This window comes from Pocillopora verrucosa, chromosome 11 (genome assembly GCF_036669915.1).
Source record: "Pocillopora verrucosa isolate sample1 chromosome 11, ASM3666991v2, whole genome shotgun sequence".
NCBI classification, from domain to species: domain Eukaryota; kingdom Metazoa; phylum Cnidaria; class Anthozoa; order Scleractinia; family Pocilloporidae; genus Pocillopora; species Pocillopora verrucosa.
Genome location: NC_089322.1, coordinates 21,297,457 through 21,319,273, shown reverse-complemented (window position 1 = coordinate 21,319,273; position 21,817 = coordinate 21,297,457). Strand labels below are relative to the sequence as shown.

The window sequence follows — 21,817 nt, the reverse complement described above, 5'->3', positions numbered from 1 at the left end:
AAACTGATACCAACCTATAATTGAAGTAAGAAACACTGACTATGGTACCAATAACCAGCTGGAAGAATATATATATATATATATAGGAAGTCTGCAAGTCGATTTTCGCGTGGAACAGTGCTCAATACGTTGAAGCAGAGCAGGATAAATATTACGATTTTTCCTCTCGTAATATTTATATATATATATATATATATATATAGCAAATGAGCATAATGAACAATCTTGAATAAATTGGTTACAACTCGATGTTGACTCAATATTTGTCTCCTCTTAATTTAGTGAACTGACATGGTTTATGGCCAGATCTCCTTTAGTTTCGGGAATAAATTCATAACTGTGATTGTACTTTTATGGGACTGAATGCATCAGAGTTGGTTTATGTATTTAATAAACCTTTCAATCGTGACAACCAGCTTTCCCCAATACAAATCTCACATCACCACTGAACACCCGTCGTCGCAAAAATTCACTCAAAACAAGGATCTAGTAGTTGTCTTTTTTAATTTTCCACCCAATATAATTAGACATGTACGAACTTGAATCGGTCTCAGTAGATAAGAATATTCCACTGAAACAGCCCTGATTACACGTATGAACCATACTAGTATCCTTAACGTGAACAATGATGAGGAAATCCGTCGAGTGCCTATCGATTTCTGCAAATGTTTTTTTGATGTAACTGATTCAGTAATTTCAACTTAAAAGCTGTCAACACACGACGCAAGGTCCTCAAATATAGGACTAATATACCCTAGTTTCAGACGTTTCTACCTTGAAGAAGGAAGATTGAGGAAACCATATCTGACAAGGTATATGCCAAAGGGTGAGTTACCCACAGTCCTAGAATAACTGCTCCCCTTTAGTTCCCTTGCTGACGACACACCTTCCTTTACGTTTGTGTGTCAATCATACACGTTTTTGCAGACGAGGCTAACTTTTCTTCAAGTTCTTCCTTGATTTATATTTATATTTATTAATCCAATCCTTAGGATGCTCCTTTCAGTGTAAAAACTGTTTGAAAAAAAAAAAGTCTTTGAAATCTCTTAAGCCACACTGAATTAGTGAACTGAATAGTCTTGAAAATGTTAGAATGCACATGACACGATGTTTACCAGGCAGTAGGTTCGTATAAACGGAGTTTGCTTTTTTCCTTCCAAACTGGAATCTAGTTTTGTGTCCACAATCATGTCAGTAAGACCATGTACCGTTTACAAACCATTTGTAATACTACAGCTATCCGCAACAAGCAATCCAGCGATATAAACACTGGGGCTTGTATCGCGGAACGTACTTGTTCCCAACTAATCGACTCTAGTTGCACTCAGGGTCATAATTAATGGGCGACACTATACTTGCTGTCTAAGGGGTTAAAGGAGTTTCAATTTATCAATATTGTTTTCACGACGTTTTATTGCTAAATTCATACAGTGGAAACTTTACAAAGTGGACACCTAAACCACGCGGTAGTATTTCAGCAACTATAGCTGACCGCTGATCAGTAATACAGTACATAGGAGTTCACTTCGTAAACGCGTAGTAAATTCATCAAAATCTACTTCGGACGATACTTCCTTCATATTACGAGTCCTCAATAAACTTAATGGCATTTTGCGTTACATTATTTTCAGAAAATGATAATTTTGATAAATGGTCACCAATTGTCACCACTATGGGGCCAATGCAATTTAATTAAATCACTTGACAAATAAATAAATACATAAATAATACAAATTTAGGGAGATAGTTCAATTATACTTTATATTAAAAAAGAATCAAAACTCCAACAGATAACGGAGAAAAAATCTTCTCAAAAACACCGACACTGATATAAATATTTTGAGAAACGTTCCTCGCGTGGGTATGAGAAAAGTAATGTCTGGTGTTCCAATCTAAATTCTGGCTAATGTCAGATAACCTTTAACTTAGTAGAGGCCAGAAGATGTTGTCAATGCTTTAATCTTACATAACTTTCAACTTAGTAGGATAAACTTTACAAATGTTGCATGTGAGGTTTAAACAAATAGCAATGTCTGCTGGATAGCCATTTGTTCAGAGGGATTTTGTTCCCTATCCAGTAGACCTTGATGTTCATCCTGTATCCATCACATGCAAATGCATTATGAACGATACAAGAATTACATACTAGAAATAAGCTCCTTTAAATTTTACCAATGCTTTGTCATTTCAGGAAGCGACACTTTTGTTGCGAGACATCCTCTATACCACTTCCAAATATAGTTACAATTTGTCTGTGAACTCTAGAAACCAATGAAAAATAGGTAAGTAATTTAATTTTAAAAAAATTTCTCCATTTTTTGGTGCACTGTTCTTTTTTTCCTACAGCCACAAAGTTGAATAGGCCTGTGCATTTCGACCATTGAATGCCTAAATTCATTCAAGCTGGACTCAAGAGTACATGTAGCTTTGGAGAGTCTAGTTCACTTCAAGTAATGCTATGCAAAACAAAAAAAAACCTGTTATGAGTTACACTGTTGGATACCTGAGTGATAGAGATGCCTGCCTGAGCACTTCACCATCTACATTCCATACACCAACTGGTTGCTCCTTTGGATTCCTCCTTCCTCTATAGCTACCACCATGCAAGAGACTATCCGTACCACTCACAGGGACACCACTCTTGTCACAAGCATGAATATGACATTCTTTGACACGGTGTGTTTCAATGAAGCCAAATGCAAACTGCAAAGAGAGTGGGTAAATAACAAAAGGGGTGAAGACCAATGTGATGAATTAAACAGTATTTCAATAGAAATCTTAAATTTTTGTTGTAATTTTAATCAGAGCAAATGGATAAAAAGCGGGACTACTGTGTTTGAAGTGCGAGTAAAGGAATGCCTCTTCTGGTGTCCCTACTTTTCTTTTCTTTTTCCTCTTTCTCTGTTTTATGATCCCCATTTAAAGGATTGATTTTTACCGTTTTTCCTTAACCAATCTTCATTCTTGCAAGGAAAGTTGCCTCATTTATTAAGCAGCAGATGCTATTAAGCCCATCACATATAATCATCATAACAAACAAACCTGGTCTTTGTAATTGAAGTTTCGCTGAATATGTGATTTCAATTGAAGTCTTGAGCAGTCTTTAATAATAACAAGGTCTGTAAAACCATCTCCCAAGTGACAGCAGGGTGACGGCCCCTCTGGGGATATCTCACACAGATTGGGAAGAGTGTAAAAGTTCACCCCATAAACACGAGAGTGAAATGACTTCCATTCTGTTCATAAAATAAGATAAATTGAGAAAATAAGCCAGAAAAATACAACTTTCCTTTCTTGAAAATGGAACCTACCTGCTAGCCTATCTTGGATCTGGTCATGTTTTTACTGATGTTATTTGCTACAGAGCCATTGCTACTGTCTTTTCAATGCTTTCCCAGCTTAGAGTCACTGAAGCTCAAGTTCTAATGGCTGGGTCATTTCATTATTGCAAAATATTAAGTGAGTTAAATAACAGAAGGTTGCCAAAACTAGTCAGTTCTTTAGCTATGATGATTCATTACAATTCATTTCCTCATCATTTTAAATTCATCTGATATAGTATCATGTTTATTACATTTTCTCTCCTTTCATTTCTCTATTTTCCTATTTCATTTCCACAACATTATATTTGCAGAGAAAAATGATGAAAGACAGATGGTAAACCAGTATAACAACTACAAACCTATCATTTAAGTGAGCTAAAATTATTCATTTTGACTCTCACATAACACACTGGGACAATATTTGGCTCAATTCACATGTGTTGTACATACATGTAGGAAACTAGAACAGGGGCCATGAATTACATGAAGTCTTTATCTCAGTAAGTACCTTGATTTTGCTCACTTTCCCAATCTTGATCATCTTCCTTACTACAAACCTCACACCTACACACGTACAAGTTAAAACACCTTGATAAATAATTTGATCACCAAAATTGAAAATTGCTTTTACAAGTAGTAGAAGCAGGTTTTCCTTTCATCCCTTCTATACAAGATATATCCTAGGAAACACAGTATAGCAAATGTGATGTCATTGTGAAAGAGATCTACACTAGTATAAGAGTAGGTTATTTTACTCCATGACTTACCCTATTCTACAGCGAGTGTTATCTCTTGGATGGTATTCTGGATAAGGACTTAGAAGATACTTCACCTCAACATCATATGATCTACAAATTAATATATTCAAGATAACAGCCAGCTAACTTTTGAAAGTTTTACATATTGGGATAATCCCCTAAAATCAAAAGCAAGATCGAAGAAAACTAACCTACTTTGGCTTGAAATACAATAACAACTGAACAACAAACCCATTAAGCCCAGCTGATGATATTTGATAAAAGCACAAACAAAATAAAACAAAATTATATTAAAGATAAGAAAATAAAAGATACATTTAGAGAAAAGCATTCAGCATAATAAAATATTGTTCTAAAATTGAAGTTTAATTAGTTTACCTGAGTTTCCAGAGCCTCCTCACAGCTCCCCATTTGTATCGTTTGGGACCCATCCAACGATGTTGCTCACTAGTTTTCAACACATCTCCGAGGAAGCCATAAGCCAGTGAAAATGTGAATCTGATGTGTTTGTTGTCACTCCACAGAGAACATATATCCAGTGATATTGTGTGACCTGAAGCAAATACATATAATATAAAGATGAATACCATTATTACATCTGCGCAATTGTATATATTAAAACCAGTTTCCAAGGGATCTGTAAGATACTAGAGCAAAGCTCCTCTCATAAAGAGACTAAAAGGAAAAACTGATGAACATTAAGAAGTTTTTATATGGATTGGTGCCCAACAATCAACACAGCAATGGTGCTTGAATTTGATCTATTTTACTCTCAAAATAGAATTCAAGGGAAACACGGACACATCTAGAAAGTTAATGGAGGGTGTGTGCATCTACACTACATATAGACATTGTAGTATGCAGGGTGTTGTAAAACATATTTGTGACAGTTTTTTGGCCTCTGTTTTATTTACTATCTTTCTCTTGCTTTCCACCATGTTTTTATACCAATCAATGTCATCCAAGAAAATCATGAAACTAATTTTGCCACTTGTCCTGAAGAGAGATTTCAGGTCAAAGAGTGAGTATTTTTTAACACAAATATGGGCTCAAATCAATTCAGGAGTGTTTTAACCTCAATTTTGTTCTATGTATAAAAGAGCAAAACCTATAATAAAAGCTATTTGTGGAGTAATTACCTAAAATTATATGTATAGCAGACGTGACAGGATCATTAGATCCCTGTGCTGAATAAACCACCACCTCTGTTGAACCTAAAAAAATTAATTGAATGTATATTCCTTCATGATACTTGAAATCACAAAATTTTTTGTTTGACTGTTTAGATTATCATGCATAATTAGTATAAATAAAGTGTGTTCCCTGGAATAATAGAGTTCATTTTACATCCTTGCTTTAAAACAAAAGGAAAGCAAAATTAAGAGTATTAAATCGTTTATTGCTTCAAGTTGGTATGAGTGTCTTGAATTTAAACCTCATTATCTGATCAATTTAGTTTCAGTTAGAGGAACAATAAAAGCCTTTAAGTAGGATAATAGTCTTGCTTTAAACTTGATCCTCACTTCAAAAAACTTTCAAGATTTGAGGATCGAGCCTTGAAGCCTCAGTTTTAAGTTTAGATTTTAAACAAGTTCTTTTCCAGAATCTTAAAGTGCAGATTTTTGGAAGAAAAATACTTCTTTTCTTTGTATGGACACTACATACTATAATCTCAATTACAGTATACCGCAAAAAAAAAAAAAGGGAATCTGTCCTGTGGCCAATCTTCAAACAATAGAAGCCTCTTTAATCACAGATGTTGCATTGAATTAGTAGTACCTGCAGGAATGATTCCAATTCGCATGCTGAGTGGCAGAGCACTGAACTTCTCAGGTAAGGTTCCATCAACCAGATCAATTCCAACATTTCCATGTGACTTCTCTAATAATCCATTAACAACTTCATGCACAATACCATCTCCTCCAACACAAACAACCCTGAAAATTTTTACATTCAACACTTAGTGCTGTAATTGTTTCTTATCACTGAGTATTGACAATAATAATGGTTGAGATGTCAGTTTAGGCAACATTCCCAAAATACATCTTCCAGTGATAACTGTTAAGGTGGCTGGATACAGTTTTGCTATTTTCTAACATATTTTCATCATTGGCTTAAATTAAGTTTATATCTTAAACATTACACTGAACAATAAATCAAGTCTAGTGGAGTTTACAATTATTCATCACTGCTATGGTTTTGCTGAAACCTTAACCAAGCATTATTCTAATTATTTTTTTTAAGAAGAATGACTTTAATTCAACTGGTTAAACTCTAGTAAAAAATGTTATTATTTCCTTTAAAATCAAGGGATTTTACTTTAATACATTATCATTTAGCTTAGAATTTAAAGTAACTTCTTTTGGGCCCTGTAAAGTATAATTTACATTGGAAATATATTTCTTACCCATCATATGTGGAAAGCTCTGCAGTTTGGAAGAACTCCCAAGCATGTCCTGCCCACTGTGTCACTAAATAAGTTTTAAATCCAACTTATTAGAGATTATTTTAAAGCTGTTTATATCTGATTCAAATTTTATCCTTGTTGATCAAACTTCAAGATAATTAATTTGATAATGATAAAATTAAAGTTAAAGTCAAACCATGTAATGCTTGCACATGAACAAATCATGGTGAGCTCTGCAGAAACATTTTCCAAAATGCATCTGAATCTATTTGCTTATCTCACAGCTACAGATTGTACTGTAAATGACTGTCAGTCAGTCAGTAAGTCAATCAGTCAGTCAGTCAGTAAGTCAGTCAGTCAGTCAGTCAGTCAGTCAGTCAGTAAGTCAATCAGTCAGCCAGTCAGTCAGTCAGTCAGTCAGTAAGTCAATCAGTCAGCCAGTCAGTAAGTCAGTCAGTCAGTCAGTCAGTAAGTAAGTCAATCAGTCAGCCAGTCAATCAGTCAGTCAGTCAGTCAGTCAGTCAGTAAGTCAATCAGTCAGTAAGTCAATCAGTCAATCAGTCAGTAAGTCAATCAGTCAGTAAGTCAATCAGTCAGTAAGTCAATCAGTCAGTAAGTCAATCAGTCAGTAAGTCAATCAGTCAGTAAGTCAATCAGTCAGTAAGTCAGTAAGTCAGTCAGTAAGTCAATCAGTCAGTAAGTCAATCAGTCAATCAGTCAGTAAGTCAATCAGTCAGTAAGTCAATCAGTCAGTAAGTCAATCAGTCAGTAAGTCAATCAGTCAGTAAGTCAATCAGTCAGTAAGTCAATCAGTCAGTAAGTCAATCAGTCAGTCAGTCAGTCAGTCAGTCAGTAAGTCAGTCAGTCAGTCAGTCAGTAAGTCAGTCAGTAAGTCAGTCAGTCAGTCAATCAGTCAGTAAGTCAATCAGTCAATCAGTCAGTAAGTCAATCAGTCAGTCAGTCAGTAAGTCAGTCAGTAAGTCAATCAGTCAGTCAGTCAGTAAGTCAGTCAGTAAGTCAATCAGTCAGCCAGTCAGTCAGTCAGAAAGTGAGAGAGCAAGTGAGTAAGTAAGTAAACTCTTTGTTTATGTCAGAATGGTATCTGTGGTTTTGCCACATTTGGGCACCAGGATCTTTACATTCAACACACATTTAATTTAATAATTTGATAGCTTTGGTATTAATATTTATATTACCAAACCCTACATATCCAGGCTTGGAGCTACCTTGGTGAACTTGTTAAACACAACAGATATTGTCTCAACCATTAAACTACATGCCTGACTAACTTTGCTTTTCTTTTTAAATTCAGCACTTGAATAAAAAAAGAAAAAATTGATATATGTTTTAGAAAGTAAAGTGTTAAATTGTTAGTAATACATACTTTGTTATATGTGACTAATAAATTAAGGTGTTTTTAATTATCAATTTACACACAATTTGGTGGGGTTTATTATAACTGTCACATACAATACACGTGGACAAAACACATGCAACTAGTAACACACTTTTTCGAATTTGCACTATAATTATGAGCAACTACTACAAATAACTTACTCATGAGATCTGCCCTGATGCCAGCCTTCTCAAATAAAGGTGCAACCTTTTTTAAGTACACAAGCCTTGCTTCACCTTTTTTACTTCTAGGATTTATTACTACTTTCAGCTTACGAGGTCTGCTAGGAATACCTAAACAGGAAAAAAAAAAAAAAAAGAAAAAAGAAAAAAAAGAAACCATGATTTATAAATGTTGTCTGAAATTTTGCGTGGAAGATCACAGAATCGTACGAATTCTTAAAGACGTGTATTGTAGTTAGCCTCTACAAATTTGTACTATACATTTGTGATAGTACGTATAAAAATAAAAAATTTAAATTAAAAATCCAAGATATAGCAATACTACAAAGAGTTGTTTAATATCGTTATAAGCCCTTGGCAAATTGTGAATTACAAGTAAGGTGGAGAAGACTGGAAACATTTTTGGTCACAGACTATGCTAAGTCAGAGACTTTGTTATGTCTGTAGCATACTTATCTTTATTAAATTGGATCAATGAATAATGCAATTCACGAGTTTTAATTGGCTTAGCCATCATGAGTTATCTGTAACTAATTCTGAGAATTAGATGCTGTCATCTAATGTCCTAGTGACTAATTTGTTTCATAAATTATTCCTTATTTTTGATCAACTACAATTTTTAAACATTCTACTTAAAGCTGTTTATAGGTATAAGATTCATGAAAATTCTTCTTTTTTGTAGCTCCTTTTCTCAGCCCTGCCCCTAAGTTTTTTTTCAGCATTCCCTTTACAGAGCTAAACTAAAAGAAACCCTACCTAATTAACCATGTTAAAACTTACTCTTTAAAGTGTCGTTAATCTTAACAACCCACATGTCACAGACATTTTGGTCCTCACTCTCAAATGTTATCCTTGCTTCACACAGCTTCCTGTTTTCAGCTTTTTGGAAGGTAAAAATAGTAAATCCAACAAGTTCACCATCCTTGCTTTCATTCCTGGGTATGCGTCGTTTTGCTATCCATGCACCAATGATATCTGACAGTTTCACAGATCTTGTGGAAAGGTTGTAATTGCGTGTGCTGGAGGCTGTTTACATCAACAAGAGTTCATGTCAATATAAAAAATATTCAATTTCTTATGCAAAATTTATAATATGTTAAATATTAAGATTAATTTGCACACATACACATATGTAAAAGTTTGCCTTGAGGGCTTGTCAATGTATCAGATTTTGGATCTTGAGGGAAAGCACCCTTGTTGAAATATATTTTGAGTCCCCTCTCCTCCAAGAAGCATCCTCACTTAAGCAACATTTCCAAACAGCCATCAGTGAGAATACTTTACTTGTTTGCTGCAGTTACATTTCAATTTCTTGTGGAAATTTTTTCCTGGGCTGACTGCAAATTTCTTTTATGTTGGGAAAAATAAAAAAATTCAGTTCAGCCATGTTATAATAATATTACTATTCAGTGTCTTTGGTGAAGGAAAAAAATGAGGAGAAAAATTCACCATTACTATACTATCGTTATCTAAGGTGCATAAAGGCAACATGATATAGAAGACCAACTACTCATATCTTAAAACAGATGGAAGCAACTTTCAAGCCTTTCAGATGAGCAGAACCGTAAAAAGGCTCGTATAAGAGCAATACTTAAAATGATCATATTCATATAAGGAATTAATGCAAAAAACACTCGTGCAATTTTCATTACATAAACTGTACATGTGAAACGACTTCCTAACTTTATAGGTATCTCACACAATTAAAAGGTGTTTAATTGCATAAGGCTAGAAAACTTTCTCTTTCATGAGATGTTTTCTCTCTAAACATTTACTTTCGACGTGAAACTGCTGTTTCAGTTTCTGCCACTTTGTTCTGTCATTGTTACGCTTCACTCAATTGCATACTTAAAATTTAGCTTGAGGTATACACGATCGAGATAAATACAGAGCCGACTAGTTTAACGATTACTAGAACGTATAAAAACATATGAGGAAAGTGATATATACATTTAATTTATGAAACTGGATCGAACATTAACTTGGTGTTGACATGTCCTCATGGAATCAATTGATGTCAAACGGTTCACCAAAGCTTTTAAGTTCAATCGGAGAACGATTTTACTTGCAAAAAAGTCTCAAAAATAGACGAACGACGCTTCCGATATAAGCCAATGCTTTTGGCATGCTTAGTAAATACCTGAACTCAACTCGCCTTGTAAGGTCCACACGATTTCATTTTCATCAAGATAGACATCATACAGCTTCCCTTGTACCTTAAAAACGGCCTTCAATCCGCGTTCAGACTCGCTTATTTCATTCATTTCTTCGCTGAGAGAACATGAGGCATTTCCACTTAAATAACTCAGGTGTTACAATTCCTTTTGTGCCTGGAAACTGTTGGAAAAGCCCGCGGCCCGGCCAGATGTTTACACAGCTTGTACTCGTAGATTACAAACATGGCGGTCTAACATGATCCCACTGTATTGTGGGATTACTCTTTTTTTATCAAGGGCACGGAGGGTAATGTTCAGGGGGGGGGGATTTTCTTTTTTCTTTATCTTTTTTTTTTTCCACAATTGAGCCAAAAGATTTCTGAAAACTTATTTAAATGAAAAATCATTTTAATTAACTTGAAGAAAGCTGGATAAAAAAATCAACGTGAACACGGTAAAACTTTTACTACAGAGATGGAATCGATGAAATCTCTTTATCAGAGCTCCCCCCGCCCTGACAGGGAATCGAGCACAAGCAAGAGAGGATCTTAATTTGGAACAAAACAAACAGGTGACGTATTGTGAAAGAGGTGAGATATCTGGAAATATGCTTCGTTCTGCGTTCCGTGGAAAGCAAGCCACTGATTCAACTAAGAATGAAAATCGAGGAAAAACTTCTCATGGAAGATCGCACTCCTTCTTTCACCGCGATGGAGGTCACGAAGATGCTAAAAATACGAATGGTGATCATGAAAATTTAAATGCACTTGTCGCAGAAACAGTTGGTTGCAGTACGCATGGTGAAGTACTAACCACAGATTTCAGCCACGAGTTTCTCGAATCCACCCACAGTAGCAGCTCCGATAAGGAAAGCCTGGATGAAGAAGATGGCTCGGCGAAACCTACGTTACACGAGATTCATGGAGGGAAGGGGAATTGCGATCAAAAGGTTACTCCGAATAGAGGGGAATTTTCAAGCTCCGAAAGAGAGATTTACGAAACCCAGCTGGCTCAACTTCAAGAACAGCTTGTTAACACCATGATTGATTATCAGGACATGAGTAAGTGAAAGATCACGGATTGAGGTTGATAGATCACTTAAACGATAGAAATCTTAGAGAGAAAGACCCATGCAAAAGATGGGAATAAGGACGGGGGAAGGCGAGAGGGAGGGGGGGGAGGTGTCGCATAGTTAACAAGGGGGTTTGTAGCCACAGAAGCTATTATGCACCCTTTGAACAACCAAGGCGTGGGATTTCTTGGTCCAATTTTTCAGTCTCTTTTATTGAGGATAATATGGTAGCTATGATCAATAATTTCCATAAGTTCCTTACGCTCACCACTTTCCACTTACAAAAAGAGATTTGCTTCTTGATGTGGAACAATTGTTATCATAGCAAACATTTTTTGAATTGTGACATTTTTGGTTGGTATTTTTAATACAAAATCTGTCCATCAGCATCCCATGAAATTCTGATGGTTTCATTATGAGGCATTGACTATAACAACTTTTTGAAGCTTTATTGACTTAAATAATCGCATACTGTATAAATACGGTCAATTGAAAAGTTAATGCCACTCTTTGTTGAATATAAGGTGTGCAACTGGAGAAACTGAAAGCTGTGGATGTTCAGAAACTTCAGAAGGAAATCCAAGAAGAAAGAGCTAAAAATAATGAACTAAGGGAGAAACTTAAACAGAAACAGAAATCATCCAGTTCAAAACTACATAGGTAAGATATTTGGAAGTTCATTTGATGCATATTAAACTTACACAAGAGACAGGAATAATCTTAGTTCCTGGTATCCAAGAAGTTCATGATGAAACAGTGCTCCTCAAGATACAAGTATAGAGTGATAGAAATTTTGGGATGTCATCTGTTTTCAGTTTAGGGAACTAAGCCTTTATGAGAGCTTTATAATTTAATAATTATGGAGCAATTTCAAGGTATTTCTTTAATGTTTATTTATGTTTGGAAATGATCATGCAACTTGTGTTAAAATCCTTAATTCATTATCAGTCTGCCGATGTGTGGAATTATTTTTGAAAGAGTCGTTAATATACAGCTAAATCAAATTTACACTTTTTTTAAAAGGTATTTTTTATTTCCTTTAGAAGAGATGTGTAGCATAACTGCAATATAAGCAAAAAAAGTTTTTTATTGACTGACAAAACATTTTGAAGTTAATTGATTGAAAAGTGCATCATATATAACTTGAACCTGCTTTTCTCTACTCATCTCTTTAGGTTCATGAGATATCTGAGAAAAGCTATATATGTAGAAAAGCAAAGTTGAGAGTTACTGTAGCATAATATTTTATTGTTTTAATTGTAACAACAAATTTCAATTGTAAGGAAAAATGCAAATAGAATAGATCCCAGATCAAAAAGTGGTCATCAGGGAACTGACCCAGAAAGAGACCAAGGTGATGACTGGGTGTATCTAGGAGGAGAGAATGAGTCACATACCCTATCACATGTCACAAATGGCAGTCAAGGAACTCACCCAGAAGAAAATCAGGAATCATGTGAAGTGCTTGACAGCAGCCATGCAAGAGATCAGTTAGAGGAACAAGCAGCTGTTGAATCTGGTAAGGAGACCAAGCTCATCTCAGAAGAATCACTCAATGCTTTTGAAGAGTTTTTTTTAATTGTGTGAGTGTGTGCCAAAACTTTATATTGTATAAAATCTTAGATTTCAAGTGACTTACACATATTCATAAATATGAATAAAGAATCACTCATGCTTTTGAAGGGTATTTTTAATTGTGTGAGTGTGTGCCAAAACTTTATATTGTATAAAATCATAGATTTCAAGTGACTTACATTTCATAAATCATCTCTCCTTTTTTAAAGTTGATGGAGATGGTAAAAAAGTGCAACGATTTAAGACAAAACTGGAAATTTGGAAAGCAAAAGTCATTGACATTGTGAGTTGAAAGTGTATTATAATTTTGTCATGTATTTTTACATCAGCCTTGATAGTGGGTGAGGCATACTTAATGCATCTTCTTTCCTTCACACTGCTGATGACCCATACTTTGTTATCTTCTTAACTTTCTCTGCAGCCCTTATTCTTTCTTTCTAATTTCACTAGTTTGTGTTTGTGGAAGTTGCAGTGGCTTATAATTATTTAGTGACCAGTTTCAAGCCCTGTCAGACTCACCATGTTTTTCTGAGCAAGACATTGCCCCCTTACAGTACCTCTCTCTGCCCAGGGTACGAACAGAATTCTAAAGCAATTGCTTTAGGCCCTCTCTGTGATGGACTGACATCTTTTCTTCTTATGAAGGGGATCAAGTTGCAATTCCCCTAAACATTCAATTTACTCTCACTATTTTTTCTGATAATTAGTTGGGAGACAGACTGTGGGATTTCGTTAATGATGAACCTGAAGACACCGATGAGGAGGATGGTGAGGGTGATCCCTTGGCCATCAAAACGTAAGTTGCCCATAGATATGAGTTAATTGGTTGTTATTAAGTCCATACCCCATACATAAGAGTGACTAGCATCTAATTTCTCTGAACAGTATCACCCCTGAGTAACACATTAAGGTCATGAGATTAAAGGAAATGATTGCAAACTCTAGGAACTTTTAATTGATAGACAAATTCTCCTTGTAAGTACCATAGGAAAAGTATAGAGAACAGTAAGGAGAACTTGCATACTGATGTTATGGTTAAAAGAGTCAATCTTGTTTAGAGTGCTGTTGCAGAATTGATGATGGATTAGGGAACATTTTTTGTGTGACCCACATTATCCCTGACTCTCCAAGTTTTTTTTCTTTTCTAGGCTCAAGGAAAACATCAACAGATTCAGTAAGTATCCACAATTAAGAGTATTTGTTATTTGCCTTTACTGGAGTTACATACTTTTGATTTAACCCTTTAAATGCAAAGAATTCATTTGTTAATATTTATTAAACAATTCTCTCCGGAAATGACCAGCTATCTAGTATATTCCCTTGAAAGTTACATGAAGGCAGGAAAATTACTTGAAATATATTTTTTTCCGCAAAGGTACTGGAATTAAACCTATAACAGGTTTTATCAAGTCTGTTGGGAAGGTGCTCACATGGTCAAATCCCACAGCATCTTTTTTGATATTTGTGGTAAGTATAGTTTTTGATTCCATCTAATGTCTTGAACAAGCTATGCATGAAATTCTGTACATGATATTATATGTTTGAGAAGTTTTGTTTTGTTTCATGTTACAGGTATACATGTATTCTGTTTGGTACGGATACCTTCTTTCTTTAATCCTTTTTACCATGATCTGGAAGCTATTTATGAATTATCTCCATGCCAAGTGAGTTTCACTTACAAAGTACATTTTCTGTATCAGTATTTACTTTGTACTTAAGTATTACATGTACATTGTGATGAAATCAGTTTTATTTTTACCAACTTCCCAGAAAATTGTGTGATGAATTGGATATGATGTTTTGCAATCTTTGTTGTCTTTCCACCAATTTTATTGTACTGACCTGTCAACGGTTATATTTTCAGAGGCATTGCCAGATATTTGGGATTCACAGATGAATTAAAAGAAGAGGTATATTTTTAATGGGATTGTGATATACAGTAGCTGACAGTGGTTAGGTCTAAATTTTCAGTTTTTCAGTGTAAAATGCAAAAGAGCTGTGGGTGATTTTGTGAAGTATGACTGAGGTTAAATGCAGAAATATTAGGAATAGCTGGCCAAAGTTTCTCTTAATTTAGAGTTAGTGACTATTTTTGCTTTTAGTGCTCAGTCGTGTTTAACTACTGACAATCACCTTAAATATTAATTTAGCAAACAAAATATTCTGGTGGAGGAAGAGCAAGGTGGTTTAAAAGCCAATTTATTGGGCTGAATCTCATTTTTATTTTTTGTGAACCTGATTAATTGTCAGGCAGGTGCATCAGAAGATCACAGTTGGTCAGACAAATTTCAGCTGGTTTTGCAGGTGGCAAGGAAAGTACAAGTGAGTTTTACAATGGTTGCACTGATGGCTACTGACTTTTCATAACTGTATCTCCTCACATTTTTTGCTTTGAGAGTTTACTTTTATATGCTAATGAAGTGACAGATTCTGTTGAAGTTGGAACTCTAAACTTATTGGCTTTATGTCAGTGCATTTTAAACACTGAGGTGGTGAATGAGGTAGAGGAGGGTAATTAATTCAAGAAGTCTACCCTTGTAATGAAGTGAATGCAAGTTCACCTAAAAAATACTAACTGTATGGAAATTGGCGAACATTTTATAACAATTTAAAATTGAGAGTCAAAGGCAATCCAGGATTATAATAATTTCATTCACAATAAGTGCTCTTTGATTGATCAAGTAATCTGACGTCAAAAACTAAACAGTTGTTGCTTGGTTACTATGACTTTTCTTCCTTGTAAGCCACCTCAGAGTTTTCTACCCATGAGCCCCTTCTGATGCTCACTTTGTTCTGACTGGCTGTTGTGAAATGGGCTCAGTTCTGTATGTGGTTAGTTTCACTCTTGTTTCCTTCCAATCAGCATTTTTTAATTTTAAAAAGGTTCTACCTCTTCATCTTCACCCCCCTATCTTTTCCCATCATGCCTTTCACCTCCAACTGGTCAGCTCTGACACAGTGTTGAACATTACATGAAGTTTAAAGATTGATAAGTCTATTTGTCTCTCTTAGAACACACTCGGAAAAATGGCAAACTCTCTGGAAAAAATAAAGAAGTGAGTTAAGTGTTGTTGCTACATCTGGTGATTTGTGAGTCCATTTCATATATAACTTTGTTATTGCCAATGCCATGACTGCATGACTTTTAAGCTCAGTTGCAAATTGACCTAGGATACCCAAATTTGTTGGGCTCATCAAAACTTGCTAGATACAGGCCTCATTTTCAAATAGCAGTAAAATTGACAGAGAACCAGCAGTGAGATGTGCGGTATTAATTTTTTTTGTAGCTTATTAACTTGGCAACATCCTTTGGCAACAAGGAAGCTCTTTACAGTACTCAATATCGCATTTGTGGCGTCTTTAGGGCTCAGGGGACCTACTTTGTTCACGTTGTTAGGTAACACGCTGTTTCGTAAATTTTGCTAACACCTTAGTTCATAGCTGCATACTTTCTCAGGTCTTTTTTCAGAATGATTTTCTTTCGATTTGCTGTAAAATCAAAACCAAAGTAATCACATAGACCAATCATTGGAAAGGAACTTCTACAATTTAGCTAAGGATAGCTCAAACAAAAGGACTTATTTTTATAGGCATTGTGAGAAGAAATTGTCTTGCATGACTTGTCAAGGGCTTGAACACAGCCAGTTTTGTCAACAGTAAGAAATGCAGGCATTTAGTACTTTTCACCTGTGATAAATTCATGATTTGTTTCTATTGACTAAATTGATATTTTTTCAGGGTTGTCTTTTGGAGTAAAGCTGTTTATAGTGAATCCCATATATCATCGATTTCCAAAGGTAACATTTTGCTCTTTTCGTCGTTTCATCGTCGACAATATACATACCTTAAACCTTTATACAGTTACATCAATAGATATATTCACCTTAAACCTTTATACAGTTACATCAATACATATATTCACCTTAAACCTTTATACAGTTACATCAATACATATATTCACCTTAAACCTTTATACAGTTACATCAATACATATATTCACCTTAAACCTTTATACAGTTACATCAATACATATATTCACCTTAAACCTTTATACAGTTACATCAATACATATATTCACCTTAAACCTTTATACAGTTACATCAATACATATATTCACCTTCAACCTTTATACAGTTACATCAATACATATATTCACCTTAAACCTTTATACAGTTATGTCAATACATATATTCACCTTCAACCTTTATACAGTTACATCAATACATATATTCTCCTTAAACCTTTATACAGTTACATCAATACATATATTCACCTTAAACCTTTATACAGTTACATCAATACATATATTCACCTTAAACCTTTATACAGTTACATCAATACATATATTCACCTTAAACCTTTATACAGTTACGTCAATACATATATTCATCTTCAACCTTTATACAGTTACATCAATACATATATTCTCCTTAAACCTTTATACAGTTACATCAATACATATATTCACCTTAAACCTTTATACAGTTACATCAATACATATATTTACCTCAAACCTTTATACAGTTACATCAATAGACATATTCACTAAACCTTTATACAGTTACATCAATACATATATTCACCTTCAACCTTTATCCAGTTACATCAATACATATATTCACCTTCAACCTTTATACAGTTACATCAATACATATATTCACCTTAAACCTTTATACAGTTACATCAATACATATATTCACCTTAAACCTTTATACAGTTACATCAATACACATATTCACCTAAAACCTTTATACAGTTACATCAATACATATATTTACCTCAAACCTTTATACAGTTACATCAATACATATATTTACCTTAAACCTTTATACAGTTACATCAATACATATATTCACCTTCAACCTTTATACAGTTACATCAATACATATATTCTCCTTAAACCTTTATACAGTTACATCAATACACATATTCACTAAACCTTTATACAGTTACATCAATACATATATTCACCTTAAACCTTTATACAGTTACATCAATACATATATTCACCTTAAACCTTTATACAGTTACATCAATACATATATTCTCCATACTGTTCTCCATACATATCCTGAGGTGCTAAATATTAGGAGAATTTGTGTAACAATCAAGAGCTTCTTTATTTGGTGATCATTTCCTTTATCCTCGTAACCTTAATTTGTGATTCAGGGGTGATGTAGTGAGGAGAAATTTGATGCTAGTCACTCTTGGGGGTCCTTAAACTGAAGCAATAAGCTGATGGTAAGACTCACTTGCAAGCCATTTCTGTAACTCTGTGACTTGATATCTTGGAAACAGGTTAAGAAGCGATATGATGGTACTGCCAAGTTATGGGAAGAACTACCAACTGAGGCAGACCTGGTTGCGTCGCGATATTCAGTGGATGGAAATCAGGAGGTACTTATGATCAGTTTGATGCATGTTACTCGTAGTCAATCCATTTTTTTTTTGGTAATCTGAAAGGCTGGTGTAAGTTCAGTTCGTCTTCCGGTATATATATGTCCCACAAGAGATCCTAGATGGGATTGGCAGCTGCCTTTTTACCTGGGTAAACTAGAAAAATGCGTTATCGGCCAAGCTCGAGCTCGAAATTCCTGGATTTTGGCTGACTTATTTTTAGCATTTTTATGGACCAAAACCTTCTGGTATTTTGTGTCCAAAACTGAACATAGCGGGAAATCTCAGCCTGTTTTGCCCGCCTGGAAGCCAAGGAGAATGGTGCTTTCCTGTTGTTAAGTCGCAAAAGCATCCACCTAACATGTCACCTTAAGTAATAGATCTAACTTGTTCAGATCTTAGGGCGCTCTACGTCGGCGACTTCTTCGTCATCGCCAAGTGGCAGTTCATCGCACCACCAAATAGGTCCTCATTCAAATCCAGTGGCCGAGAAATTTAGATTGCCATCAAGTGAAATCGTTTTGCCAGGTGAGGATCTTGTTTTTTGCTTTGTGCTATCAATTAGCTTAAAACTGGTCTTAAAATTTTTTATAAACAACGATTGTAAAGCATTCCTTAAAAAACAAAACGCGCTACCATGTGGTGCGATCAAGAATACAAAGATTGGTCCTCGCCCCTTTTCAAAGTTGTTCCTGCAATTTTAGCCCAATGCTCTGTAACGGTAGCATCTTGAATTAGGTTGTAGGGGTAATCGAACTCATGATCAGGAGTTCATACAGGCACCATTTTAGCCCAGAGTGCCAGACCCCCGGCAAACCTTTTCCCAGCGTATGTCAAACCTCCCTGCAAGTGGAGAAACGTGCCTCCTTCAACGCCAATAACGAGGACGTGGTTGTAAACTACGTACTGCCATGCACAAATGAGATGAAGGGCTCAAGCCTTAGACTGAACTTCGACATAGGAGTTACCAGTTACGAAAATTGCGGTTCAGAGAATTTCTTTTGACAATTGCTCATGAATTTTTTTCTTTCTGCGTTTTTCTAGGTTGGGAAGAAGGTAAAAGATGTGCTTTGCTAGATAAAGACAAACCGTTCTCAAGTGTTAAACATGGAAAATTGTTTCTGACTCAAAGGTAAAGAAATAAAAAAAAATAGCTTGTGGATTGCCATGTCTTGTTGTATCATTATTACACAAGATTTACTGATGTGTTTCTAAACCCTTTCTCGTTACAGTTATTTATGCTTTGAGAAGACCAGATCATCAAGTGGAAAGCATATCGTTATTAAGCTGGATACTATCATCAGTTTAAGTAAAGTATGTGGGAGGTGGAGCAAGAAACAAATTTAATTATTAATCAACTGATCAGCAAATCACCCAATTAACTAATCAACCGGTGACTGTGAAATATAGGAAAGTGTTCGCTTGTAGATCACGTGGCTCCATGCTCACCACGTGATCCTTTAAGGTGGGCGACCTTGTGTGCATCTAAATTCGACCCCTCCCCCCCCCTTTTTCCGGCAAGGAAAATGCTAATGAAACGACCAGGTGCGCCTCCAAAGGCCTGCGAGATGCTGACTTCCTCCCTCCCCTCCCATGAAAAAACCCCTCCGACGCTCCCTGCGAATTCTGCGCAATACTCTTAGAAGACCAGTATCTGTTTAACCGCAGTTAATGTCGCTGACCGGCCGATGTAATGCCTAAGTAACTACAAAAAATTTCTGATATTTCACTGTATGGCCTTTTACATGCACATCTGTGTATGGTTTACCCTCAATCATGATATCATGTCACCTTCAATATGTTGTTGTTGTTGTTATTCAGGCAAAGCCAATAGCAATTATGCCTGGAACAGGAATGGCCTTAGAAGTTAACGTTAGAGGTCTTGATAAAGTAAGTGGATATAAAGAAGAACTTTGCCTTATTAAATTTTATCAGTTTCAAGCTTTAAAGATGTTATTCAAAACTGGCCTAAATGCTTTTGAGTAGAATTTCCCTCCTGGCTACGTCAACGTGTACCGTCTATTTACCTCAGCTGAGTCGATTAAGTTGGGACTGCTTTTTCACGTTCTTCATTCTTTTATCAAAGCGGCAAGGTTTTATAACATTAGAGAGCGTAAGGAAAACTGCACCGTACATTTGCTAATTAATCTCAAGAAGACTGAAAACATCTTTTGTTATTTAATACCAGTATTTTTTACTGATGGAAGCTGTTTTGATTTCTAGCCTTATATTTTCGGTGGAATCATTGGAAGAGATGATGTATTTGAAAGTATAAGAGCCACAGGAAGGACAGGAAATTTTCCCTGGGTGCAAATGGCGCCATCAACACTTTGACATGGAATCGAGAATAGATATGGCCCAGACTCTTGCATACGGCAGGTTCTTCAGTTTCAAAAATTTGTGGGAAAAAATCTATCAATGGAGAAATACGAATATATATACAGTGTTAAAAGGAAACACTAAGTTATACATGGTGACAATGATAAGATGAGCTTACAACAACTGATGCAAATATTGGAAATTATGTAGGTATCATTTAGCCATCAGGAGCACATGGCTTTGTATAAACTAAGGGAAAACTTTTTATCCACAAGTCTTTCTGAAAAGTAACATTGCTAACTATTTTGGTATCAGCGATCGAATCTTCTCTGTCATGAAGAAGTGTTATTGAATTATTGCATACCAAAATATGTACAATGGAAAATAAATTATGGTCAAATTTTTCTTGGTTCTAGCAAAAGAATGCTCAGTTTTGTAATGTATCGATATCTCTGTTTTTAACATAATTTTATAACGATTAAGATATTTTCTGAGTTCTTAGAGGGTTTACTAGACTATTACTGCGTACAATGATTAAATAGATGGTCAGTTTATATAACCGTTTGTGAACATTTTTGGAAGAACTGAGTATATTTCCAAAAGCTATTCAATAAAGCTAAGAATTTTGGGCTACGACTGCTTATATTTTATTACTTATTTGAGTAAATTTCAGCTTTTTCTTCCAGAAACCCCTAATATTTGGGCTGGTGGCGGTGTTCTCCATAACAAGTCCTTTACTGGCTCAGGATGTCATCTCGGAATATTCATATTTGTAAATTTTCTTTTTTTTTTCTAATGCACCCTGGCTGACACGCCATATTCATCCCGCAAGGTATCCCGCAAAAGGGTTCTTCAGTTAACAACCGACAGCTAAGGGTCACTTGTCAGTGGCACGAGCGCTACCATACCATCAGTTCCCTTTTTTCTCCTTTTCCTTTTTTATTTATCTGTGCTTTCTGTTCACTGTCCTTGGTGCAGCTCTAAAGAAAAGAAGACGCTTGATGTCATACGTACCCACCTGAGACTTGTTCGTTAATTCGAGTCCGATGCGTCCCTACACCCGATAGTCATATTAAGATGATGTATATTCGTTCAAATGGAACTCAATAATTGCGAAAGAACGTACTATAAGTACACTCCATAGTCCAGGTTAGAGTCCATGGTTCTAGTCATGATGTTCAAAGTTATAGCACATGCTTTCCACGGCTTCCAAAAATGACCAATCATCTTGC

General features: G+C 35.4%; 2 protein-coding genes across 4 annotated transcripts; one reads left to right on the top strand and one right to left on the bottom strand.

The window, feature by feature from the left end:
* Positions 1–487: 487 nt before the first annotated feature.
* LOC131787846 (ceramide kinase-like) lies at positions 488–10,465 on the bottom strand. Of its 3 annotated transcripts, none has more exons than XM_059104911.2 (12): positions 10,207–10,465; positions 8,847–9,092; positions 8,046–8,177; positions 6,489–6,552; positions 5,861–6,018; positions 5,221–5,295; positions 4,460–4,634; positions 4,091–4,171; positions 3,832–3,887; positions 3,043–3,236; positions 2,504–2,703; positions 488–2,261 (listed from the first exon to the last, which is right to left on the bottom strand). In XM_059104911.2, exons 1-12 carry the CDS (start codon positions 10,328–10,330, stop codon positions 2,183–2,185), a joined length of 1,584 nt encoding a protein of 527 aa, XP_058960894.2. In that variant the 5' UTR covers positions 10,331–10,465; the 3' UTR covers positions 488–2,182. The 3 variants fall into 3 exon arrangements, with proteins under 3 accessions (XP_058960894.2, XP_058960895.2, XP_058960896.2); XM_059104912.2 differs by having other exon boundaries at positions 10,222–10,465; XM_059104913.2 differs by lacking the exon at positions 5,221–5,295.
* Positions 10,466–10,789: 324 nt separating this feature from the next.
* On the top strand, positions 10,790–21,218 carry LOC131787853 (GRAM domain-containing protein 4). The gene is made up of 19 exons (XM_059104925.2): positions 10,790–11,283; positions 11,819–11,954; positions 12,578–12,813; positions 13,079–13,152; positions 13,577–13,665; positions 14,018–14,043; positions 14,245–14,336; positions 14,442–14,533; positions 14,734–14,779; positions 15,120–15,191; positions 15,882–15,925; positions 16,157–16,266; positions 16,608–16,666; positions 18,168–18,266; positions 18,662–18,794; positions 19,311–19,398; positions 19,499–19,580; positions 20,088–20,156; positions 20,490–21,218. The coding sequence occupies exons 1-19, from the start codon at positions 10,830–10,832 to the stop codon at positions 20,598–20,600; spliced, it is 2,112 nt and encodes a 703-aa protein (XP_058960908.2). The 5' UTR covers positions 10,790–10,829; the 3' UTR covers positions 20,601–21,218.
* Positions 21,219–21,817: the final 599 nt, after the last annotated feature.